Source organism: Microtus ochrogaster, chromosome 6 (assembly GCF_000317375.1).
Source record: "Microtus ochrogaster isolate Prairie Vole_2 chromosome 6, MicOch1.0, whole genome shotgun sequence".
In the NCBI taxonomy this organism is placed as follows: Eukaryota; Metazoa; Chordata; class Mammalia; order Rodentia; family Cricetidae; genus Microtus; species Microtus ochrogaster.
The window spans coordinates 64,542,143-64,568,698 of NC_022013.1; the positions used below are offsets into that span (position 1 = coordinate 64,542,143).

Below are 26,556 nucleotides of genomic sequence, written 5' to 3' on the forward strand. Positions count from 1 at the left end.
TCCACACACGCACGCACACACACAAACAAATAAATATAATGTTTGAAGTTACAATGAGTTTTGTTAGACATTTGGAAAAATGCTCGGGAGAAAGGAGGGATGAGAGATGGAATACTGTATAAAGGAAAAGCATATGAAAAACAGCTCAAGGGAATAGGTTAGAAGGTTTCAAAATGTGCCTGTAGGGGATGGGTCTGTGGATGGGTTTATTTCTGCTCAGACTCTGTCCTAATGAAGGCTTGTTCCTCGTGAGCAAGCCTCATTAAAAGGAAAGCAATAACGACTCACTTCCCGACCTGCAGTCCCCTCCTGCCCACCAGGGGGCGCTTGGGTTTTTGCCCAGGGAGTGGGAGCCCTTTGAAACCAAAAGGCAGTTTCCACTATTGTGTTGCAGGTATGGACAGTGAAGAGGGCACTGGGCAGCTCTGGGTGCTGTTTCTATTGAACCATGATCTGCTCCACGAAGCTCCTTCATCCAGAAAGGCTGTCATCCTTGCCCAAGACTCCATGGCTCCCCTATCTTAAGAAGCCAGAAGTATTCACTTGTCACAGCCCCAGCGGGTCACCTTGCCCTGATGTCTGGATTCCCTGCAGAGTGAATCATTCTTTGAGTGAAGCTTGGTTCCCTCACAGCCCCTTCTTTGCAGAGATGTCAGTCATAATAGCCATGCTGATGGCAGGAGGGAGCAGCGGGGTTAGGATGCCTATTCTGACTTCAGGCTGGATTCTTGTCTAAATAAAGGGCTCTCTAGCTGAGGCCCTCGCCTCCTCCAGCTGCTGAGGAGGGATAGGGATGTAGCCTTTCCTCGTGTGTCTTTGTAGCTCCCAAACCACTGTGAGCCAGATGTGATAAATCCAGGGCTCCAGATGGGAACAGTGTCTGAAGACACATTGACCAAGTGCCTGTCTAGCTGTCTGCCACGACACACTTTCTGTACTTCCTTGAAAAGTGCCAGAATGGCACGAAGAACCCATCATGTCAGGATGGTGAGGAACAGGAAGTGGCTGCCACGGTCACAGGTCTCTCTGGGCCTCAGTTTCCCTGGTTCCAGAATGGAGAGTGTAAGTAGCCTCTGAGCAGCGGCATCCGCCTCCCCGGAGGTCTGTCACGTCACTCTGTGTGCTTGGCAGCCCCTTGAGCACCTTTCTCATGAAGCCCTGGGTTGGCCCCACGCAACCAGCTGAGAAAGAAGCTCTGGCCAGAGCCATAGGGCCAGCGAGAGGAAATGAAGACCAGATGGGCTTCCAGCTGGCCCCATCCTGCCCTGTCTGTGTGCTCTTATGCAACTTGGCGGCTGAGGTAAAACCAGTACCAGGTCTCAGGAGCTGACACAGGCTTCCCATGGTCAACCTGGAGAGACATGAGCCGACCGTGGACTCACCCAGATGGTATCCTGTGAGGTTTGATGTCTCTCCCAGAAGGAGAACCAGAACTTCTCTGAGTAAACAAGCTTTGGAAAACAAATGTGAAGTTAGGCCCTGGCTCTACCAGGCCCTTCTTAGAGCCCATTTTCTATGTCAGGTGTGTGTGTGTGTGTGTGTGTGTGTGTGTGTGTGTGTGTGTGTGTGTGTGTGAGCTCCAGAAGAGCTGGGGACCCTAACTTTCAGTGATCATTATTATCTGCCAGTAATTCCTAACTTGCCCCTCCATAGCCCCTTCCTGTAGCCAGAGAGCAAACAGATACCAGGGACAGCCCAGGCGTCTACACAGGGCCCCACTGCTGTGACACCAAGCCCTGAACCCTGCTCACTGACTCCAGCGTGACACTTTCCCCCCAGTGCCTGGCCTTTCCCTGAAATGGCTGTGAGAAACAAGAGAACAATCCTGTTCTGAGTAACACAAACCCTCTGACCTGTGACCTTAGACTGACATATCAACATTCATTCACCCCACTAACATCTATCGGACACCCACTCTGACCAAGCTTTGTGGAAAATTCCAGGAACATGGAAACAGACAGGGAATGCCCTGCCTTCACAGAGCTCATCGTCGGGGACCTTCTAAAGAGGCCCCTTTCTGGGGTCATGGCCCACTCCTGGCCCCAGCCCCCAAGGTGAAGCCCAAGTAAGATTCATCTCTGTGGGACCAGTTGAACCTATGTCTGCAGGCAGAGGTCACCCTGGCTTCCCAGGTGACAATCTCTGATGCAATAGCTCCCTCAAAATCAGCATTTGACCCTGGTGGCAGAGAAAGAAACGGAGGCTTAGGGCAGGGTAAAGAATCATCCAGCTTCACAGGGCCACACTTGAGATCCCGTCTCTGTCCAGTGCTCAGGCCTCTGTGCCGCAGGAACCCTCCAGCTCTTGTCCCCCGACTCATATGTCTGCACAGCAGTCCACTCTGGGCAGCTGCAGGCTTCCCGGAGCTCTAGAGGAAACAGCCTGTGGAGGGGACAGGTGGACTGGGCACATGTAACCTGCAGGATGCTGGGACAGAGGCCACTGAGAGAGAAGCCAGCCTGGCTTCCTCTGAGCCTCAAGGGCCTCCTTGTCTGAGTTCAACGTCTGTCCATGTCCCCTTGCCAGCCCCCTCCCTTTTCTGGGTTCCTGCCACAGCCCCACATGGGCCCAGAAGGCCCAGCCCCCGGGGCACCCCTCCCATCCCACAAAAATGCCATCCCTAGCCCACAACACTAGGGTCTGTAAGAGTCCAGGGAACAATGGAAGCTTTCACAGCGACAGGAAAAGGCCTCAGGAAAACCCTGGGGAGGGGGCTGGGAGCGAGATAGTGAGGAGAAGACAGAGAGGAGGGGGGAGACACAAGAGAAGCCTGGGAGAAAAGGACATGCCTCTGCCTGGTGACAAGGAAGGGCGGGACAATGAGTGATATCAAGAAGGAAGAGGATACATGTTGGAAATGCTGAGGCTCAAGAGAGACCACAGGACCCCAAGAGCTCCCCAGGACCCGGTGGGCATCCCAAATGCCTTCAGGCTGCGTCATGTACCATAGAAGCAGAACTCTCCCTCCAAATCCTCATGCAGGGGGAGTAATCTTGAGCGAAACTCTCTGGAAAGCCAGGACTTCTAACCATGTGCGCAGCCACTCCCTGGCTATCTGTTTCCTGCCTCTGGCTTCCTTCCACTGACCGCAGGGATGGGATTGAGGCTGAGGGCAGGGAGGGGGAAAGGGGCCTGTGCAGAGGGGCAGAATCACAGGCATTGCAAAAGACTCAAGCTCCTCCCCGTGACTTCAGACTTAGGCCACAGTAGTGCAGAGAGGGGTGGATGGGAGATTCGCAGCTACCCTGTAGTTGGCTGGTGACGGTACGCCACTCCCAGTAAGAGTCTAAATCCCTGTGCCCTTGTACCTCTAGCAGGTTCTTTGTCCCAATGATTCCCTTCTTTCCTGCTGCAGTTATAACTCCAGCTCAGCTAGGCAGCCCCCAACTCTGGGTGGCCACTTCAACTTTGAAGTGCCCCATATGACAGGATAGAACCGATGTGCAGAAGACAATTAGCCCCCTTCCCATTTAGCCTTAGCTTTCATTAACTCTTCCTGTTAAACTTATATTTAAAATTTAAAAAAACAAAATCAACATTTTGCCAGGTTGGTGCCCTAGAGTGCTAATGCTTTTCCACTATCCTTCAAGGGAAAAGCTCAAAGCCACCCCTTCCAATCTCCCCGGAGCTAACTGGCCTTCAAGTACTCTCACTGTATTATGCCATGTTAGTGGCTAGCTGAGAACCTTCCATAGAAGGCTGGACTCTGGGTCATGTGCTTCTCTAAACCCAACTCTACCATGTCAAACTCTAGAGTTTATCTCAAATTTAAAGACATTTTGCAAACTTTCCTGGCTCACCATAGTGTCCACGCATGTGTGCATCCATCTGTGCAAGGGCTAGAGAGGCCCTCGGCATGAGGTAACAAGCAGAGGTATAAAGGGCACAGCTCTCTCAGACAGGAGACCTGGAGAGAGGCTAGGCCAGCCCTGGTCAAGGCACTGCCCACTCCTAAGATGTCTCTTTGACACCTCTCTTCTATGCTCCTCTTGAAGTCTTCCCTGGAAGGCCTGCTTGCATGTGGCCAGGAGGAACATGTCCATCTGACTGGAGGGAGGCTCTGCCCAGTCCTGGGGGCACGCAAGTATCTGTGTAAGAGGTGAAAAGGCTACAGGCTACAGTGAGATTCTGGGTATGAGGGCTACAGACAGCTGTGGGAGGAGGGGACAATGAGATCAGCTCAAAATAGCAATGGGGGAAGGGTGTGGAGGTGGCCAAGTGCCAAAAAAGAGATCTGTTCCACCCTGGATGGGGAACGCTGAAGTCAGCTGTTTGGGGAAGCTCTGACTGCCGGCTGCCTGGCTTGCCTTTCCATCCTCAGTTCTAGGCTCCCATCAATCATCTCTTCACCTGGATAGCTAGCAGAAGCAAGCTTTTGCCTCACGCCTGTGAGCGGTGGCCTTCTGGGCCTACAGGAGACCTGAGAGCCACAGGCAACTGATGGTACTGAGCCTAGCAGAGGCCAGTTATACACCAGATTTGTAGCTTCACAGTGACTGTTTCCAGCTATGGAAACAAAAGCCCAGAGAAGCTGTCATCTGTCTAAGGTCACTAAGGAAAGGACAGGAGGGCCTTATACTCTGGATATCTGACTATTGTCTGACTCCACCACTGGGGTGTGAGGTAACTTGTGCCGTTGCAAATGGACAGAAGTTAAGGAGTTAAGTAGGAGTTAAGAAGTCCCTGTAGCCAGCTCTGGCATCTGCAGCTCTTCCCACAATTCCCGGGTATCAGGGTATCATTTCTCTGGTGTTAAAAATGAGAGAAGCGGGTATGAGGTGCCACATGGGTAACATATCTCACTTCTCCGGGACAGGTGATAGCTTCTCTCCAGTCTACTGTCCAGGAGGCCAGGGCAGGAAGCAAGGTTGACGATCCCCACCTGCACCTGCTTCTGTATCTGAGGGCTGGACCATGGCTGCAGAACTGACCCCTTCTCCCTTGTCCTCCAGGGCAAAGTGCTTGCTGCAGGTAGCTCTGCAGGCCCAAGGATGGAGCCCTCCACAGATGGTCAGCTTCCTGACGCCAGCTTCTCCCCAGCAGCTGGTCCATAACTCCCATAGACGGGGAATGCAAGGCACAAAGAGGGTGGCAGATCATCCAAGGTCACACAGCCAAGAAGTAGCAGAGCTGAGATCCAAACCCACACTGGACTTATCGTGTGTTTCTTGCAGTCTCATTTTCCCACTGATCTCCTTGCCCTTGTCTGTGAGCAACCTCATCCATTCCACAAGAATCCAGAGGAGGAAGGAGAGGAACCCATCACACAGGTCAGGGTTGGTGGGCAACTCTGGTCTTCTTAGACTCAGCACCCACCTCAGTCCCATAACCTGGCATGTTGTGTCTCCTGGTGACATCTAAAGGAAGCTGCACTTTCATCTAGGAACTTCCCTGACTGCCTTGGTCGAGAGGCATCTTATGGAGGCCCCCATGCAGCCCTAGGACTCGCTGTAGGCTGCTGAGTCATAGGGGTATACACACTCTCTCACACAGCTCCTTTGCATGTTTGCAGGTTTGCATGCATAGGCCTGCTCTCATACAGTGCCTCACCCAGAAGACCTGTGACTTCAGAGTTAGCATCCCCTCGGGGCTGGGTGCTGGCTGTCACTCCAAACCAGCATGGCCACCCTGCCATGCTCTGAGGTAAGTGTTTTAACCCCTTTTGCTAATCTGAAGCCAAGCCTCTTTTCTTCCATAGGGCTTTGAAATCAGCTCTTGTCTTTCTGACCCCAGGAGCCCTAGCTCAGAATCTGGAGGATGAATGCACTGTTCTATTCATGCCCAAGCTGCACTGAGGCATCATGGTGACAGTACAGGCCCCACCCCTGAAGTCCCCGAATCTTCATCTCCAACTCTCCTTTGGGTCTGCTGCTAGTCTGTGGTCCCACTTTGAGGAGGGTCCAGAGCACGGTGAGGGGAAGTCGGAGCTTTGAATTCTGTCCTTTTGCTGCCCTAAGTGCCCATTCTATAGCCCAGGAAATAAGCCTCGGGAAGGCAAGCCACCTTCTCAAGTCACACAGGAAGTTAAGAGTGAGAGCCAGAAATGGAGTCTGGGATCCTCTGCCCAGAAGCTGGGCAGGTTGCAGGTTTGAAGGTGACAGCCTGGGGCTAGATGGATGGTCCAGCTCTATGGTACCAGACTGGCAGGGGTGGTGAGTGGGGGAGGGAGGACTAGCTCCCTGGCCAAGCCCCAAACCTGTGAGTCTACAGCATCTGGAAACAATCATAGGCACAATAATTGTAGTGCAGACCTGGCTGCCAGGTCCTGCAGCAGTCCATTCAGAAAGCAGAGGAACGGGGCAGCCACACCTCTTGCCCCCACCTCCCCACCAGTGTTTGCCTTGGCATCAGCATATGTGGCTCCCGGTAGGCTCAGTTGTTGGGAACAGTCAGCCTGAGCTACAGACATGGAGCCTGATGGCCAGAGTGGGTGCTCCAGAGCCCGGACAGAAGTCAGGCGGCCCCAGCTCAACTCCTTACCCTGCCTGCCACATCTATGGCTTACAACTTAGCTTCCTGGGGCCTCAGTTTCTCTGTAGAGTCTATCAAAGCTGGCCTGGCTGCTTCCTATGTAGTAGCATGTGTAGCTTGTGTCTGACTAGCAATTACCAGTTGTCTTCTGCCAGTGGTGACCACACAGGCACCTGGAAAGAGCTACGCTATAGTCACACAACGACTGGGCGTGTTCTTCCCTGCTTACTTTACAACACTGCACTCACACTCTCAACCAGAATGTGCAGGGATGCCCGAGAGATGGGGCCCTGGAATCGGACACCCTCACCCCTGTGAACTGACAGCCACGAGACGAGAGCTCTGGCTCTGAGCAGAAGCCACACTGCGGGGTATTTTGAGACAACTCAACCCTCCCCAAAATCTGAAATTTTATGACTTGGTCTGATCATGTCCATGTTCCTAACCTCCTTCCTGATCCCAACACACTCACCACCACACCCTGTGGTCCATGGCTCAGTTTCCCCATCTGTCAGCAAGTGCGGGGGTGGGGGCTTGAAGTCAGGAAGGTCAATGCTGCACCTGGGTGCTTACCCCAAAGTGTTTTCCACCAGGGTTTTGCCTAGTATTTACATCTACCCCTGAACGTGGAAGGCAAGTGCGGCAGCATGCCAACAAAGATCCTTCTAGAATAAATGTCCCACCTATAGACAGCACTCAGGCTTGAGCAACAGATGGGTTGGGGGCCATGGGTAGCCCTGGCCATGGTCTCCCTCTTCCTCCTCCTGGCCTGTCACTCAGGCCAACTAGGTCCGGTGATGGCTTCGGAGTATTGTGTCATGAAAGCATGACCCCAGCTGCAGCCATGCTTTGGAGCCGTGATTCTTCCTCCTGGAAGCCCTCTTATCCAGCTCTCAGGGTACACACCCCTTCCCCATGCCCCCCTCCAGGCCTTGCACCTGTGCCTGTCTGCAGGCAGTGTGCCCAGGATCCTGTACTTCTCCCTCTTCGGGGACAGCAAGGGTCTGGCACAAAGCAGGCGGCGTCAGTGCAAAGTGGCCACTGGCTTCTACCATCCCCTAAACTGAGAAACCAGGGGAGAGGGCTGGGGGTGGGGTAGCACAGAAGGGGGTGGTAGTGGCCTGGTAACTTCCTGGACAATCATGCTGGCCGATGTTCCTAGTTCTCAGTGTGGCTATTGTCCCTGCTGGCCCAGAGAGCTGGCTCAATAGGGCCTCTGTCCCTTCCCAAGCAGGCCATCCTGGCTTGGTGGCATCCCACCAGGCAGCTGGGAGGCGAGACCCAACACTTCCTGTCCCCACTGCACATGTTGGGGTGTTGGGGGAAGGGGGTTCTCAGACAAGCACCCATCTGTGTTCCCTAGAGTAGAACTGCCCAGCTTGAGACAGAGGCAGTGAGAGAAGGGACAGTGGTGCCGGGGACATTCTTAAGTGTGGGTCTCAGCTTCTCTCAGGCAGCCTGAGCGCCCTCTGAGCTGGAGCCATCAGGTTTAGAACCTCCTGGCATGCATGTTTGTCCTTAGGGCCTTTCGCTCTTCCCTCTGCCAAGAATGACCACGCCCCACGTCACCAAACGTTTTCTCCCTGATTCATTTGTCTCCACTCAAGTCGCCACATCCCCAGAGAGGTGATCCCTGACAACCCTGTTGTTTGAACATAACTTATAGCCTGGTGTCCCTGACTATTTCTTTGCTGTCACCCCACAGGAATGTCGACTGCTCTTTCCTTGTCTTCCTTGTTCACAGTGGTCCATGCCAGACACACAGTAGGAGCTTCATAAATACACAATGAATGAACACTTGAGCTCCGACTCGCCTATCAAAGGACATGCTGGGGAAGAGCAGGAGCCTGTGTTTGGGGTGGCGAGAAAGTGTCAGGGGAGCCAGAGAAAGTCACAGTGAAAAAGGTTCACTGCGGTTGCAGCAGAGCTGGGTGGCAGGAAACATGAGGATGAAGGCCTTGGAGGGCAAAGGCTAAGCTTCAGGGCCTTTGTCCTGACTCCAACAAAAGGCTAGGTTTTAGCCCAGGAGCTATGGGAAGCCACGGTGGGTTTCAGATGGGTACGGACAGGTCTCTGTGGCCACATGAGGCAGACAGATGCTGGCAGGCAGAGAGACTGGGGATTATGAAGTCTGAAGTAGCACTTTGCAGGTGAGCCTCTCTCTGCCAGCGATGCAGGTCGAGCCTGATCACGGCTATGCCTTTCTCCAGCAGAGATGGATGGAAGAGGTCTGGCCAAGTCTGGAGCAAGAACAGTGTATGGGACAGCCATATAATGACAGGACTGACGGGTCTGCCCCAAAGCTAGTCTAAAGGTGGGCTGGGCACTCTGGTGTGGTTCTCTAATTACACAGATGCAGACTCTTTCCCCAGTAGGTGAGCCAGAAGAGCATGTGCAGCAGCCTAAGGCGGGCCTCGGGGTTTCAAACTACCTGCCAGGCCCCAGGAAGGAGGAATGAATGAGGAAGAGGCTGAGCCCCAAACAGAAGCAGCCCAGGAGGACAAGTGAAACCAGAGCCAGGACAGAAAGTCCAGGATTCCAGCCATCAGGCACCTAGTAGACACAAGGCACAGACAGGTCACAGGCATCATCACTTCCCACTGGTCCTCCACACAGTAGAGGTGCTGTCGCCAGAGGCCTGGCTTCTCCAGCAGCACCAAAGCCCTGAGTAGCAGGATGGAGCTCAGGCACTCACTGCTGGGCAGAGAGTGGGACAGAGGGACTGCTGGCTTCCCCTGCATTTCTGAGAGGCATGCCTTGAGGGGGCTTCTGTCCTGGGACTCTGCCACAGTTTCTGAGGCTCCTGCCTCCAGAGGCCTGCTGCCACAGCCCACGAAGGCCTCTGATGTATTTATGCTTTCCTAGTGTCAGGGCTGTCCCCAGCAGGTCTCATGTCCCCAGTTCCTGCAACTTGCCCACATGTGCCATGACTGGTCCTTACTGTCCCATCTTGGCTCTGTTCCCAGTGGTCTAAAAAGCAAAGATCCCAGGAGTTGGTATGCCACCTGGGGATCATGCTGAGCAGACCAGGGAGCAGGTGCTCTGTCCAGATAGGCCCTGAATCTGTGCACAGGCCAGGCTGGGCAGCAAAGAGTGGAGGGAGGAAAGCATGAGAGAGTTTATCCCTCACACCTCATGAAGACCTGGATCCTCCTGTTAAGTCAAATGACAGGAAATGAGTGGCTGAGAGTGGCCAAGAAAAGGGCAGTGGCTCGAACCAACTGCAGGATTGTCAGGGGACCAGTGGAAGCTTCTGCCTCACATCAAGCTCCTAGGTAGGCAGCAGGCACACAGCACAGTCCTGGCCCTGTTGTAATATGCACAGGCCTGGCAGGAGGAGCATGCACCATCACCATCACCACAACCAACCCCCCTCCCACCTCCCTACTCCCCCACCCTGTGCCCTGCGCCACCTCTGGAGTTCTGTGCACATGTGCATCTCCACAGCCAAGGTGGGCTGAGGGTGGGCCTACCAGCCACAGGCAGCTCTGGATTTCTAAAAATGGCAAAAAGAGCCACATGGGAAATAAGGAGCATTGTGCAGAAGAAAGAAAGAAACCACAGTTATTCCATCTCTCTTGGAAAGAATGAAAATTTCTCCTGTTTCCCTACCATGAACGCCTCACAAAGAGGCGGCCACTGCTCATCTAGTGGCTTTCAACCTCTCATCCAGTGATGGCGAATGAAAACAGATCTCTTTGTGCACAGCCCTATGGACCAGGGTTTGAATGCCAATGCCTCTGAACAGCAGCAAGAGTAGAGGGCAATTTCTGCATCTCTCCGAGTCTTAGGCAGACATCATTCCAGTGGAAATAACAATGATTGGGCTCATTGAAAGCAAATGCTTGGCATATGGTTGGAATTCAGTATATAGTAGTCATCATTATGACCACCACCACCATCATCATCACCACCATCACCATCAATACCATCGTTGCAATCATTATTATCATCATCACCATAACTGGTATCACCACTACCACCATCAATACCATCACCAACACCATTATGACCACTACAACCTCATCACTATCTTTATCATCATCACCACCACTACCATCATCATCACCATTACCAATGTGCCTACTACTTCCCGTATCCTTAGACTCTTCCTCCTATACTTTGATAGCCTTTTCAAAACCCAGGTTTTCTGAAAGCATAATTTCACTCCTAAAGTGATTATAAAGGTAGCCACCCAGTCTCCTTCCGCAAACACAATCTCTTACCAAGGCAGGCTTTGTGGCAAAATTGCTAAGTTGGTAGTCATATGGGCAGCCTCTGCTCCTTCTCCATGTGCCAGGTTTGTCCTTACAAGATCTTGCTGAATCCTCATGGTCATTCTGTGAGTCACATTCCATTGTCCCTCAGCAGGATGGAAACCAGAGAGGTGCAGGGACATTTTCAAGGTCAAACAGAGAGGGAGGGACATTTGTGGCACACCTTCTATGGCATGGCTCCAGGCTTGACATTCCAGCATAGCAGAGATGGGACACTGGTCCTTATGCATAACTGTGTGATCTAAAAGCCCTGAAAATGACCTGGGCTTAGAGTCACATGGGGGCTGAGAGAGTCCTCCTAGGCTTGGTGCAGTCACCAGGCTATAGGTGGTAAGTGTCAAATCCTGGAGGTAGGGATGGTTTATGTAACCTTAGAGGGACCGAAGGTCATCTGGGTTCTGTGCAAAAAGCCAGGCCTGGGTATAGCTAGCTGGAAAGGACCACACAATAACAGCTGGGAGACAGGGTGCCATTCCCTCTAAGCAGTTCATCTCTTGGGTCTCTGCTCTCCACCTGGAGTCAGGTGTGTTTGTCAAGGCTGAGTTGGAGAGGTCTTTGTATGGTAAAGACCCTCATGCAGAAGCCTAATCTGCTATTCTGGACACCACAGCTCTGACGTGGGATGCGCAGATACAAAACACAATCAAGAGGTACTGCTACACCTCGGCACTGAACTCGCTGCATGGTGGAAGGCGCCCCACACAGCCTCCTCTGTAGTGTCGGGAGTGGAGTTCTATAGGGTCTCTGCTCTCCCCACTTTCACTGTTCTCCAAGGCAGGGTGGAGTGGCCTGTGTCCATGCTCATACAACCACCACCTTGTCTCAAGAAGTCAAAGGCCAGACCCTGGGCTCCAGTAGCCATTGGCCAAGATGGGCTGACAGATCATGGCAAAGTTGCTGAGTTTAGGCTCTGACATTGTGGTAAGGCCACAACAGCACCACATCTTGGGATGGTGACATATTACACTCAGGCAGGAGACCTCATCCCCAGAATGAGAGCCCATGAGAACCCAGACACCTATGTGAGGCTTAGAATGATAGAACTCAGGTGTGGACAGATGAGAGAGCCTCAGACCTAAAATCACACAATCCACAGCCCTGAGAGCCAGAGCCATCTGGACAGAAGCGTGCTTCCAAATCACAAGCACTAAGGCTACATGGACCAGGATTCTAGGATGGAGCACAGGCATGAGGGAGTAGGAGCCCTGGGGACCTAAGAAGGACATGTAGACATGTAGCTTGCTCACCCATGGATCCTCTCATCTGGGAACACACCAGTTCACACTGGGTACTGTACTTTTGCCCAGCTGCCCATCACAATTGCTTGAACATCTAGACAAATCTGTGTGTCTAGGCCTGCTCTAGACCTCCCCAGTCAACACTTGCAGCACCCCCCCCCAAAAAAAAAACAAGATAAAATATCCCAGGCACTCCTAGGGGGAAATCCAAGATGAGCATCACTTTCCTGTTAAAGGGAAACAGAGATGGCAAACAACGGGGCCAAGGACACACAGCAGTGTTCCCCCAGACTCTACACCAAGGGCAAGTCCCCTAGCCTCTCCTTCTAGCCTCCTTCTCGGAGCTCTCTAGTTCCAGGGTTTCTGTTGCCTCCCTAGAGGAACCTCTGCCTTGGGGTGCTTCTAGAGTCCTAGGTACCAAGAAGGCTAGAACAGAGTGAGACACACAGGTCTTCTAGGCTTCAAGACAGTCTTTGGCCCCACGCATGTGCAATGACTACCAAACGGCTTCTTCCAGGAGGGTCATCAGGGTCCTTAAGACCAATGCTCACTCCTAAAAAGCCTGTAATAGAGAGACGCTCTGGGGATAGCAGTTAAGACCCAGGACTTCTGCGGTGACAGCCTGGGCCCAGCTGGAACCTTGATAAATGGTGTGGTCGCTCTTGTCTAGAGCTCCAGGTATGTCTAACCTGCAATCTGTGAGGTACACACACCCCAGGAAAGCTTCGAATACAGATCAACTTAAAATCATTAATTTCCCTGCATTATGAGGACGTGTGAGGGTGTGTGTTTTGGTAACTCAGTTTCGTGAATGGTCTTCAGCATGGCCTTTGTCCATGACAATGCTGTGTCATAACGGTAAAAGACAGGCATACCTGGACAGTCTCAGAGTGGGAGGCTGGACAGAGACCTCTGCTGCCCTCTCCCTGGCCTGTGCAGGACTTCACACAGCAAGCCCACCATTTTAAGGGTTGGAAGCCCTCCATATCCTCAACGGTGTGTTCCTGACTGATTGATTAGGTCATGTCAGCAGTTTCATCCAAACACTTCCGCTGTCCTATTGGCCCGTTGCCCTGTCTGGTGTCCATGGAGACTGCCTGGGTACAAATGCCTTTGGTTTGCTCAGAGGAAGCCCCATCCTCCCACACCGAGCTGAGGGAGCTCCCCCCTACCTTGCTCTGTCCCAGATCTGGTGGTTTTGCTGACTCCCAAGCCAATCAGGGTAGCCCAAGTGCTTTTAGTGCCTTTGCCCATCCTTCCTCCCACCCACCCCCACCCCCAGTCTAACACCCTCTGGATCAAAAGCAGGCTGGCACGTGAGTTTCCTGTAACTTGATGGGAAATTCCTAGGCAAGACCCCTATCAAGCTGTAGAAGAAATGCCCACTATGCAGACTCCAGGACAAACAAAGCAGGGGTCATTGTACAGTAAGACAGGAACTCCTGAACTCCAGTGTGGCCAGGAATGATCCAGAAAACTTAAGACTACATGGACTCTGGGGCTGCAGGAAACTGAACCTGCGTCTTTACACATGCCAGGTGGAGCTCTGCCACTGAGTCGCACCCTCAACCTGAGCTTGCATTCTTAAGCCTCTGCTGAAGTAGTGGCAGCTTCAAGTACCGCACTTCCTTGAACAGTCCCAAGATAGACACAACTCATGTGAGAAGCATAGGGCAAGAGCCTGGGCACGGGAGACCCTCCAGTAGGCCCAGCATTCAGCAGGGACAGCAGGAGCAATCAGAGGAGGCTGACTGGAGAAGGGAGCCCAGCCCAAGGATACCGCTGTGGTTTGGATATGGTTTGAATGTCCCCCAATGGTCCTGCCCTGGGAGTTCAGTCCCAAAGGCTGGGGCAGTAGGAGGCGGTACAAGCCAGGAAGAAGTCCCTAGCTCACTGGGATATACCTTAGTAAGGCACCACAAGGGTTTTTATGTGACTCCTTGGTGGTTACCCCCTGGGAGTGCTTATAAAAGTAGGAGCCAGCCCTTGCCTCTCTCCCCTGTTCTGCACTGAATCACTCACATGCTCTCATGTGTATTCCCACCACCTGCCACGCAGCTATGCAGCCACGCAGCTATGCAGCCACGCAGCCATGCAGCCATGCAGCCAAGGGGTGGCCCCAGCCTGAGTTCAAGCTAAACCATTTGGTGGAAGCTCCAGGATCTATTAATAAACCCCTTTAGGAAGTCAGCTTGGGTCAGGCACTTTATGACAATGACAACATGCTGACTGACACAGATGCTCTTGCTCTGTTCCCCAGGCCTTGCAAGCTGCTCAAGGCTCCGGGTTAGTCCTCCTTTCAGGCTCTGCCCTAAACCCTGTCCCTCGGGATCTAGGAGATGAAGCACTGATCATGGAGACATGGAGCCACTGGGGGCTCCTTGCAGCGTGTGATGCTTAAACAGAGAACCACGGGCTGAGGATGTGAAACTGGCTCCACAGCTCCTTCCTGTCACATGTCCTGCACCGCACCCCTTCTCCTTCACTCTCGTGCCACCTCTACAGCTGCCCCCTCGTGTCTGTGCTGGGTAGGGTGAGACCTAGCAAACCCAACCTTCCGCTGGAGCCAGTAGGAGCCAAGCCGAGAGCCAGCTCCCATCAGCCCTCTTCCAGGAACACCACTCTGGGTAGAACAGATCCCTTGAGCCTCATCCAGGAATCTCTCCCAGCATGGTCCCAAGTACTTGGAACTATCCCCTGTTCCTCTCAGGCCCCTGAGGAAATACAGCTTTGTCACCTGGCCCCATGCAGCCCATCCCATCCCATCTGTGGGTAGAGGGTGGAAGGAGGAGCCCAGAGTCCTCCGGGAACCCCACAGATCTGGGGCACACTCCAGACTTTGGGACACAGTTTGACAGAGCTGACTTGCACCCTAAAAATAATGACAGCCACTAAGAGACTTAATGTAAGTGCCCAGAGAATGCAGGAGGTGCTTCAGGTAACAACAGCCTCCTAGCATGCTCTGAGGTCAGTCTTTTCAGTATCCTTCCTAGAAATAAGAGGAAACAAGCCCTGGAAAGACTGGTTCATTTTCCAGAGCTCACAGTTGGGAAGAGGCCACACTAGGGTAGTGTAAAGCAGCAGGGGTCTCAGAAGGGAAGGAGCGAAGGCTGGGACACAACCTGAGTCCTGGCATCTTCTAATACCAGGGCCCATGAAACTCTAAGCCAAGCAGCAGTCACAGCCCCTAGCAATGTTCCTGAACATTTCTGGACACTCATAGTATTCCAGGTACTGTGCCAGGAGCTAGAACATCACAGCCCAGGTCCCCACAGGAAGCTGTCCCAGGCTCCAGAGGAGTCATTCTTACCTGCCCCAGCCCAGGATTCCTCAGGGAAATACAAAATGATGCTGCTAGCCTCTCTCCTCCCTTTTCCCCCCTCATCCTCCTCCTTCCTTTCCTGCTTCTGGCTCCCATCCTTGCTTCCGCAGATCTTTCTATAAAGCCATCCTAGCTCAGGTTCTGTAGGAAAGCCCTCAGTTTCCCTACCAGCTCACAGAGGTGGTCCTCTCTGTGTTTTGTTACTATGAGAAAATACCTGAAGCTCACACTTCATGAAGAAATGGATTTATTGATCCCACCATTTTGGCTAACAGTCCTTTGACGCTCCCATGGGAAGGGGTAGCAACACTAGAAAGACCAAGCAGTCACCTGGCAAAGGGAGAAGCCTACTCTTTCATAATAAGCCCTTCCCAAGACATAACCAGAGTCCTGCAAGAGTCACTTCCTTTCCTTCCAAAGACTTAACCACCTCCCACCCCGCCCGCCTCTTAGAGCCCAGCCACCTCTCCACCTTCATCTACCAACACTATGGGAGACAAGCTCCCTACACATGAGCCCTTGAGAGGCACACTCAAACCAAGTCCGAGCCACAGCAGTTGTAGACTGACCAGAGGTTTTAAACCTTTCAGCCTGAGAACTTTCCCTCTTATTGGAGGTGCTCACAAGCAGAGGGAAGGGCGAGGCTCGATGAGTGGCTAACCTCTTCCAGCTCTCCACGCCACGCCACTTGGAAGCTCTAAGAAACTTCCAGTTCCTGACCTAAGTTCTGCAAGGGAAACTCCACAGATCCACAGTCCCTCTCTGTCTGTCCTCTGGGCAGTTCTACCCACTCCGACCTCAGGGAATACCCAAACCTGCTGCCAGGTCAGGACTGGAATGAGGGGTTGATCGCCCAAGCCTGGGTCAGACATGGCTGGTCACCCCTGCTTATTGCCTTTGAACACCCAAACCCTCAGGGACTGGCTCCTCGGGCCTGTGGTGAGGGGCAAGGCAGCGGCTCAAGGGCAGTGGAGGCAGGATAGGCAGAAGGGCCGACGCCCCTCCCCTAGTAAGACCCTGAAACTATTTACATCCTTAGGTTTCAGCTGTACTGGGATCTGAGCCTCTCTCTGCTCTATTTTTCTTTTTCTTTTGCAATCTCCAAGAAACCCGAGCTGCCAGCAGGGAGGGGGTGATGGTTCTGCTCCGTCTGACATCTGGATCACATTAGCAGCCAGGCGTGCTGACTCAGGACCGTGCTCCCCTGGGCTCCAGCCCTTAGCCAGACAAGGAGGCACAGGTGACAACCCCCTGGACCTCCCTCAAGACAGGGACCACAACTCATCAAGAAGGTCTTGGGAGGAGGGGAGGTTACAGGCTGGGAGAATTTCTGCATCTAGGTTAGGGCTTGCAGGGTGGCTGCCAGGCTTGGCACGGCTGGGAAGAGGGAGATCTTAGAAAAAGGACACTGGGTCCTGAGTTCCTAACACAACCTTCAAGTCAACAGAAAGGCAAGGCCGAATTGCAGCTGTGAAGTGGCTCAGACAGGTTAGGCAACTTATCCAGTGTTGCACACACTGTAGAGCAACATACAGAACGATGGCTTTAACTTGGCCTTTCAGCTCATAAATGCAGGGCTCTTTTCTTTTTCCTAATGGAATCCCTTACTAACATCAGAATCCTTACTGGTGGCATGCAGACCCTGTGTTGATCCCTGTAATCAGCAAGACCATCTAATTGGAAGAAGTCACCAGCCCCTCTTAGGTTAACTGATGCTTCTCATGCGCACAGGTACTTGTTCTTTGGTGTGGCCCTTCCTTTATAAATTACTAAAAATTATATTTTCTAACTGTGTTAGTGTAGACACCCAGAATAGAATCTAATTACATATTTATTGTTATTATTATATTTATTTCCTTTCATGGTCTTAAAACACGTAAGAACCATTTCTATGGATCTGTGGTAGCCAGGAGGGATCCCTTGGCTCTTCTTCAAGTGTAATGCTTCCTGGTTCCCACTGTGTTGCGATGTACCCAGCCTCTGAGCCCCAAATGAGCCCTTTCTTCCTCACTGACTGTGGAGTTCCAGGCTGCCTCACCTTCCACGTCTGCTCCCCCTGCCTTTTCTCTGGTCTCATCGCCTTCTACCCACACCTGTCTTCGGTAGCAGCCAGGCCTCCTCTCCTCCAGGTCCAACCTGCCCCAGAATGATCTTTCAGAATGTTAATATGAGCCTGTTACCCATACCCAGATGGCTTCCCTGCCCGCCACACTAAGCCCAGGGTTACAGCCTGGCATGGAGGCCCTCACCACCTGCTCTGACCACACCTCCTGCCTCTCCTCTGGGAGTGCCAGCTGTGAACAAGGGCATGCAATGTCCAGAGAGGCCTGGGATGTCTTCCCTCTCTGGTCTAGCTCCTCGCCTCTGAAACCTCCCACCGTGTCGCAGGCAGAGTGGGACAGACTTTAGCCACACCGCCATGGCTGTGTCTGTCCCAGAAGCATGCCTGCACCCAACAGACACGTAGAAAAGTTGCAATCCTAGTCTCTACTACAAATACACAGGCCAAGCTAGAAGGACCGGAGGCTCAGATCCTCAGGGTCCTGCCCCATTAGGCTGCAGATGTCAACACCAGGCACCCAGATGACCCTGCAGGCCGTTAACAGGTACCACCTAGGCGTCCCCTGCAGACAATAGGTGTCTACTGCCACCAGAGCTACCCTGACCTCTCTGCTTTACCAGGCAGCAGACCTCTTGAGGCTGACCCCATGGTGAGTTATGGCGGATGGGCAGGTGTGGCGGCTTAGCCTCTCCTTCCAGCAGTCCCTCTCTTTTAAAGATCTCGGATCTGGCCAGGTGCACTGACACCAACCTTTAATTCCAGAACTCAGAAGGCAGAGGCAGGCAGATCTCTTGAGTTTCAGGCCAGAATGGTCTACAGAGTGAGTTCCAGGACAGCCAGGGCTACACAAACAAAAACCAAAACCTCGGATCTTACAAACAGTGGATATAGGGCATAAACAACAACAACAAAAAAGTCTGAACCCTAGACTCAGGGGACCTGAGTTCCAAGTTTACATAGTCACCAGCTGTGTGACCAGCGGCAAGTTACTTAACTTCCCTGGGCCTTGGTGTTTTGAATGGAAACTGAGAGTGCTATTGCACCAACAGAGAAGGTGAGAGACTTAGGGATTATTGGATGGTGACTCTACTATTTACCTCCAGGCTTCAAAACAGTCACATTACTGCACACACCCAAAGTCAGGGACTACAGGGCTGTTCGTTTGTTTTTCCAAAAAGAAAAAAACGAAACAAAAGTGGCAACACTCCGGGCTCCTAAGTTTTCCTGGACATGTACTAGAGATGGGCCCTGGCACTGCCTCACCCACAAGGTGATGTTCCTAGAGGAACTGATCTCTATCACTTCTACCTCTGCTCTGGAGACTCCAGACTTCTTATAGTACTCAGTACCCTTCACCGTGCTCCCGAGTCCTATGAACAGAGCCTTGGAGACTGATATGCTGTTCTTTTTACTGTTTCCTCTTCTTTCTTTGTTTGTTTGATTGTTTGTTTGCTTGCTTTTCTGAGACAGGGTTCTTCTTTCCTCTATGTAATAGCCCTGGCTGTCCTGGAAGTAAATTTGTAGACCAGGCTGGCCTTGAACTCACAGAGATCTACCTGCCTTTGCCTCCCAAGTGCTGGGATTAAAGGTCTGCACTATCACTGCCCACTACGCGTCCAGTTTAAAGTGAGGTTTCACACAACCAAAGCTGTCCTTGAACTTGATATGTAGTGGAGGAGGGTGATGTGGAACTTCTGATCCTCGTGTCTCCCCCTTCTGAGTGGCTTAGATTACAGAAGTGGGACGCTAGCCCTGGCCTATGAAATGCTGGAGATTGAACTCAGGGCTTTGTGTATCTTAGGCAAGCATTCTACCAACTGTGCTCATCCCCAGCTCCTCTAAAAGAATCAAGCCACATGCTACCAGACCAGAGCCTCTGACAGTGAAAATGTTAACTGTGTTCTCCTTGCTGCCTCTGTGAAATGCCAGGGCTCATGGACAACTCTGGGACCTGGCAAGGTCTATTCTACCCCAGTTAAACTATGGAGAATTCTAAACACATCTGGATCCTTTAGAAATACTTCTATAGAACAAAAGATAAAAGAACAGAAAGAATATTTGAAGAAACAATAGCCTAAAAGTCCCCAAATCTAATGACAGCCGTATCAATGCAACCAAGCAGCTCAACAGACTCTGTGTAGGGTGAACACAGAAACAGATCTGGCACAGGTGAACACCTGAAGGCCCAAACCAGCAGCTCACAGAGCTGTGGAGGAGTGGTATTTCTGTGTGTCGTGCTGGTGAATTAAGATTCATAATGTAAACCACATCCACCAAGTAGATCACTACAGAATAGCATTAAAATCATTATAGAAATCAAAATGCTACACTAGAAAATGAACACAAAGGACAGAAATAAGAATGAAATAGAGGAATAAAAAGATAAGTAATGTATAGGATAAAAACTCATGGCAGAAGTAAATCAAACTGATATCAATAATATCAAAGGTGAATGGATTAAAGAATCCAATCAAAATGCAGAGATTTTGTTTTTCAGATCGGGAAAACTTAAAATCCAATCAATTATATGTTACCTCCAGGGGACTCACTTCAGATTCAAATATCTGAATAGGGTAAGGGGAGCAAAAAAAAAAAATACCTGAATAGATGAAAAACAATCACTAGAAAGCCAGGTATACCACTGTCAGAAAAAAAAAAAAAGACTTCATGGATTTTTGTTTTGGTTTTATTTTCTTGTAGTGCTAGAGATTGAATCTAAGACCTTGCATGTATGTATTTGACAAGTGCTCTATCACTGAGCTATATATCTCTAGCCCTAATACAGACTTTAAAACAAAAATGAGGGGCTGGAGAGATGGCTCAGTGGTTAAGAGCATTGTGTGCTCTTCTAAAGGACCCGAGTTCAATTCCCAGCAACCACATGGTGGCTCACAACCATCTGTAATGAGGTCTGGTGTCCTCTTCTGGCCTGCAGACATATATGCAAACAGAATAGTGTGTCCATAATAAATAAATAAATATTTTTAAAAAACCCAAAAAACAAAAATGAATGTTACTAGAGGGAAAAGCCCTGTATTATATTTTATTTTATTTTTTAAAGATTTATTTATTTCTTATGTATACAGCATTCTGTCAGCATGTATGCCTGCACACCAGAAGAGGGCGTCACATTTTATCATGAATGGTTGTGAGCCACCATGAGGTTGCTGGAAATTGAACTCAGGACCTCTGGAAGAGCAGCCAGTGCTCTTAACCTCTGAGCCCAGCCCTGTATTTTATAATGGTAAAAGGATCAGTTGAGCAGAAAGCTCTAACCATTAGAAAGATAGCGCACACCTAATAAGAGAATACCAAAACACATGAAGAAAGATAGACAACAGAAGACAAAGGAGTAATTCAGTAATAACAGTTGGAGACACTGGTATCTGCACCTAATGGATAGAGAACTGGGCAGAACATCAACAAAGCAACAGGAGACATAAACAGCACTGTAAGCCAGCATGCCTAGCAGACACCCCCACAACACCCCGCCCAACCTTCTCACAGGGCAGCCTCCAGGCCAGCCACATGCTGAGCTCCAGAACAACCACAATGCATTTGGAAGGAATGGAACAATACAGGCATGTCCTCTGACCACAGTGGAATAAATTCTGAAATCATCAAAAGCTATTTGGAAAACGCACAAATATGTGACTATTAAACAACACACTGCTAAACAACCAGTGGGTTCAAAAGGAAGACTCAAGAAAACACTAGGTGGCATATAACAGACATGGCATACCTAACATGGGATGTGGCTCACAGACTATAAACATTTACAATAATGAAAAAAGATGTGCGGGCCTCGGGAGCTAATCCAGCTATCCAAGTGCTTGCCGTACAAGAATGAAGACCTGAGTTTAGATCCTTAGAACCCACGTAAAAGTCTGGTGTGGCTGTGTGTGTCTATAGTCTCTGCACCGAGGAGGAAGAGATAGGAAGAACCTGGAACTTGTTGACCAGCCAATCAAGCTGAACTGGTTAACTACAGAGAGAGACTTGGCTTAAAAAGTAGTTGGAGAAGTGATGGAGAAAGACACCAGTCACCAGCTTTTGGCATCACATAGGAGTTCACACATACATGCACATACCTCACACACACACACACACAAGGATGTGGTGGCCAAATTCCAGCATTTGGAAAGTGGAAAAAGGAGAATCAAGAGTTCGTGACAAGCTCGTGCTACCTAGCAATTTTGGGACCAGCCTGAGCTATGTAAGATCCTGTCTCCATGTCAAACAAGAACAAAAGAAAAAATGAAGATATGGCTAAGTTTGGTGGTTTATACATACGGTATCTGAGGCACAATGATCACAAGTCTGAGGCCAACCTGGACAAGAGAGAATATCTCATAGCAAAAACAAAGGATAGCAATAAAAAGGTGTCAAGTCAGTAAACCAACCTTTGCCTCCACACCAAGAAACAAGAATAAAGATGAACTAAGCAACTTCCCAGAAGGGAACAATAAAGTTCAGAGTAGAAAGCCAGAATCAAAGATTTTCGGGGATACAGATAAGCCCACACTCACAGCAGCTCTATCCACGGCAGGGGTGGAATCAGGCAGGTCCACTGAGGACCAAGAAGGCATATTGCTTTGGTGGGATACCACTCAGTCTTTTTTGTTTTCCTTGATTTTTCAAGACAGGGTTACTCTGTACAGTGAATGGTCCTGGCTGTCCTGTAACTCGCTCTGTAGAACAGGTTGGCCTTGAACTCACAGATATATTCCTGCCTCTGCCCTGTAAATGCTGGGATTAAAGGTGTGCACCACCACCGCCTGGCTACCATTCCATCTTAAATAGAAATTATGACCCATGATACAATATTGATGAACCATGCTGATCTTCCTGTCTCGCTCCCCAGTACAGAGGTTGAGTCACCACATCTCAATTACATACTACATATTTTGACCTGTTGTATATAACATTTCATTAGAATCCTGAGTTTATTAAAAAAGTTCAATCACTCCTTTCCTCTCTTCAGGAAGACTTGTGCTAAACACCTGATAGCATAAGAATCTCAGCTGGTTCAGGAGTCAGATGGTGAGGGTATACAGGGAGGAATGTGGCCCAGCAGCTGGGTGTGGTCACTGGAGGGTGGATAGCATCTAACTACATTCCAGCCTACCCAAAATCCCCTCTACATAGCACCCAGCTGGGGGAGGGGGCTCTCTTCATGGTGGTTTCCAAGCGAAGACAGTAATGCCTGACAATGTGTACCAAACATTTCCACTGTGCCAGGCCCTGCCCGGTACTTCCCCTGCCTTGTGCGATGGCACCCATGTGCTAGTTAGGGTTCTCCTTTGTCTTATCCCAACTCTGCCTCCACCACTGAACCAGACGGGGGATAGATCCCTAAGCCTCCTGGAGTCCCTAATACAATCAGGTTTAGGACAGACTAGGATAGCACAGTCAGCCAGTTCTAGCTTATCTAGGCTACATAGAGCCCAGGCCTCAAGTAGGGATGGCCCAGGTACTCATGGCTGCACCAAGTAGCAATTCTGTGTCTTCCTCAGCTCTATAGCTTACAAATAGGCAGTCAGTCACCAGCAATACGTGACAGGTTGCCGGGGTACATTTGGCACAAGGTCTGTCTCCTCACTAATGTGAGTAGGTCTTGCTCGCCCATTTCCCAAGCTGCCCACGGTGGGGTGGTTCTTGAGGTGTCCTGAATGGCTTGCATGTGGGAGCTCTTAGTTGGGAAGAAGTTGCCAGTTAGTGGGCCATGGGCAGACTCTAGATCCTTATCTACTGGCTGATCAGAGTTCTACAGCCTCCAGTGAAGACACAAGATCCCAAAGGCCTCTTGCTCACTGCCCCCATGGGAGGATGGGTGGTGGGATGTGCAGGATACAGTGGTGAGTTCCCATTACATAGGGCTCCAGGAGGGGAGTCAAGTGGGCCTAGGGGTTCTGCTTTTCTACCTGGAACCATTAACAGCTGTGTCGGTTGAAGCACCAGGGTCGGGGCTAGACTTGAAGCACCAGGGTCCGAAGCCTGGCACAGCCCTTCCTAAGAAGTGCCTGGGATACAATGAGTGGCAAGCCCATCCTGGCTCCCACCCAGTTCCACTCTGGATCCAGCATCTGGAGGATAATACTACATGGTTTTTCAGAGTTGATGGGATTCCATTTCCATTACATATATAAAACAAATCCAGCACCGCATTATAAAACAAAAAACAGAAAATGTGGAAAAAAAATAGCAAGGGAAAAGGATCACTGATAAGCTCAAATTGTCCTGAAAAAGAGAGCTTCTGTCTTTGCTCCCCAGGATCCTGTCTGTATCGGAGAGTCTGTCGTCCAGAGAGTAGAATCAGCTACAGAAGCCTTGCAAAGCACAAGGGACAGAATGGGGCTGCCCCCAACACCCTCCAACTCCCAGTCCTGCACCCTGAGAGGGATGCCGAGTCTCTTGGTACCCAATGCCTTTTCCCAGGCCTATCCTGAGGCACAACTAGGCTAGGACCCCTGATCGTTCCTTGTTCTAGGCAGAGGAGGCTGTGGTGGATCTGGAGGGGGTGCACATCTGGATTCCTGGCCAGGAGCCCACATTCCTTCCTGGTGAGTGTGAGCAGATGGGGCCTCTGGAGAGTTATGAAGAGATTGCAGGCTGCCTCCTGCCCCGCTATAATAGGACCCACCCTGCAGGAACATTTGTGGGACCCGGAGGGCCAGAACCTCACGTGGGGGCCTGGTTTGGGTCCAGAATCCCCCATGCAGATTGCTGAGCAAGCATCACGGACCCAAGTGGGGTCTGTGTCCCTCCACCCAGAGAGCCTTACCTCACTTAACAGTATCAGGGAAACAGAGGGCCAGGGGAATCCATGGTGCCCACAGACCCAGCCAGGAAGGAAGCATAGAGAGCCAACTGGGCAAAGCTACCTTACCTGAGGGCAGTCCTTAATGTAGTGTCCTTTGTTGAAACACAGGTGGCACAGGTAGTTGGGCGGAGGCCGCTTGCTGGGCTTGCGGGCCTCGGACGTGAGCGTCAGGTCTGAGAAGTGCTCGGTGAGGGAGCTGAGGCCATCGGCAATGTTGTTGAGAGAGCCATAGGGAGAAGCATTCCTGTACACACTGCTGCTCAGTGCCTGCGGGAACAAAGGCCATTCAGGGCTGAGGTGATGGAGGCTCTCACTCACCATCCTACATCAATTCACACAGAACCTTCAGTTAGCCCCAAAGCCCGAGTTCAAATCCTCACTCTAGTTGTGGGTTTGGCCTCAGGGACCCTGCTCATACTGTGGGACCGATCTCAGACTTCCATTAGAGCAAAGTGAGGTCACGAGGCTAAAGAACTTTGTCACATGTCTGGGCCCTAGGACTCCTGGGTACCATGGTGATGATGTTAGCAGCTGTGGCCATTGTTACAATCAGTTCCTGACACACTGTGCCAGATGTGGAGGTTAATACTATCAACTGGATGGGATCGAGAAGCACTTGGGAGATAAATCTCTCAGCATGTCTGTGAGAGAGTTTCCAGATTGGGTAAAGCAATTTGAGAAGACCCACCCAAAGCGTGGGAGGCACCGTTCCCTGGCCTGGGGTCCTGGACTCAATAAAAAGACAAATCAGGTTTGCAGCAATGTGACCATCAACCTCAGGCTCCTGAAGGCATGACTTCCCTGTCATGATGGACAGTATCCTCTGATGTGTGCTAAAGCAACCCTTCCTTCCTTAAGCTACTTTTGCTGGTATTTTACCACAGAAACCAGAAGAGTGACTAATATAGGCGGCATTGTGGGAAGCCACTTGTCAGGTATGGAGGGACTTCAGACACATCTCTGTCCATTCTATTTCCCGTCTCATAAGGAGTCTGCAGTGTGGCTACCATTTTCAGATCTGAAGGCCAATGTGTGGAGGAGCTCTGCCAGCCTGAGCCACCTCCACATGACAGGAACCAGACACTCTGTGGAGCTCCCAAGCATACACGACTCAGGCCCTCTTGGTGTACACAGCCTCTATTTATAGGCCTCACGGGCTCCAGGAGGCACAGCACACAGGAATTCAGGAGGCTGGCAAGGAATGGCGAAGAGCTACCCTTTCCTAGTGAAGGCCAGAAAGCAGCAGCTTCCCCAGGAAAGTCAATAGGGAACCTGGGCACACCGGTTAGAGTCCTCCGAGCCTACTACAGATGTCCTAAATGGCAGGAATGAGCTCTGGCCTTAGGCTGATGTGAAGATGAAGCCTTGTTTTCACGAGTCCTTAGGCTGATAGAGAAACAAGGTCCCTGAAACCAAGAACTTAGACTCCTTTACAAAGCAGGGTGGGGGGCAGGCAGAGGCCTAGAACAGGGGCAGTCCTCTGTTTCCTCTGTATGGGAAGGGGAGAGATGAAAATTGACAGCAGTCTAGGGGATGGGGTACACTCTGCCTAACCCCAACAAGCGTAGCTTCAAATCTCATGTTTCCATTTTCAGAAGCTGGTCACTCAGCTCCTAGAGGACCCGGCCCTCATCTTCCAGGTAAGACAGTACCTCAGACACTTGCTAGGTAACCCCGAACAGGGCCTTTCCTTCTCCGGGCCTTTATTCTCTCCTACCTTCTTTTGGCCAGAGTCTGGCCCCAGAAGAACACAAAGACATCATACCTAGCGCTGCCCAAGGCTAGCACACTGCTTTTCTGCAGCAAGAGAATCACGTGGATCCTGATGACCGTCTACTTAGCCACCTGGCTCACCACTCCATGCTGGAGTGGACAGAGCACTCCAGCACCAGCCAGCATGTGGTCTAGGCTTTTAGGCGAGCCCAGAAGGGAGTGGATCCTTGAGAGGCAACGGCTCCAATCCTGGAGGCAGCCTACAGGGTCACTTTCTGAAGTACAGCGGGACGGCGCTGGTGGAAATCAGACAAGGTGGCCATGGTGGCAGGCCAGACCCGAAGAACTGTGCACTTATGGAGATAGCTGGTTCTCATCACAACCTGTGAGTCACTACCCCACACTCCACAGATGAAATGAGTATTCCAAACTTGTATTGAATGACCTGGAAACTAGTAACAAAAACAGTTTTTTTGGGCTCCACCTCAAAGTCATCACAGCAGTGGCTTGGAACCAAGGGCATATTTTGGTGTGTGATCAAATTTCCACGGGTTACCAGTTTGATGATTTTAAAACATACAGTTCTGTGGCCCTTAAACATATTTTCACTAATATACAACCACCACCACCACCACCACCACCACCACCAC

The 26,556-nt window shown here is 51.0% G+C and overlaps 1 protein-coding gene across 1 annotated transcript in view; it reads right to left on the minus strand.

The window, feature by feature from the left end:
- The window catches only part of Zcchc24 (zinc finger CCHC-type containing 24), a 52,894-nt gene that overhangs the window by 16,074 nt on the left and 10,264 nt on the right, over positions 1 to 26,556 (minus strand). The window contains exon 2 of the mRNA XM_005348705.3: positions 24,260 to 24,460. Within this exon, the coding sequence (XP_005348762.1) occupies positions 24,260 to 24,460 (201 nt within the window). The remainder of the gene's footprint in view (positions 1 to 24,259; positions 24,461 to 26,556) is intronic.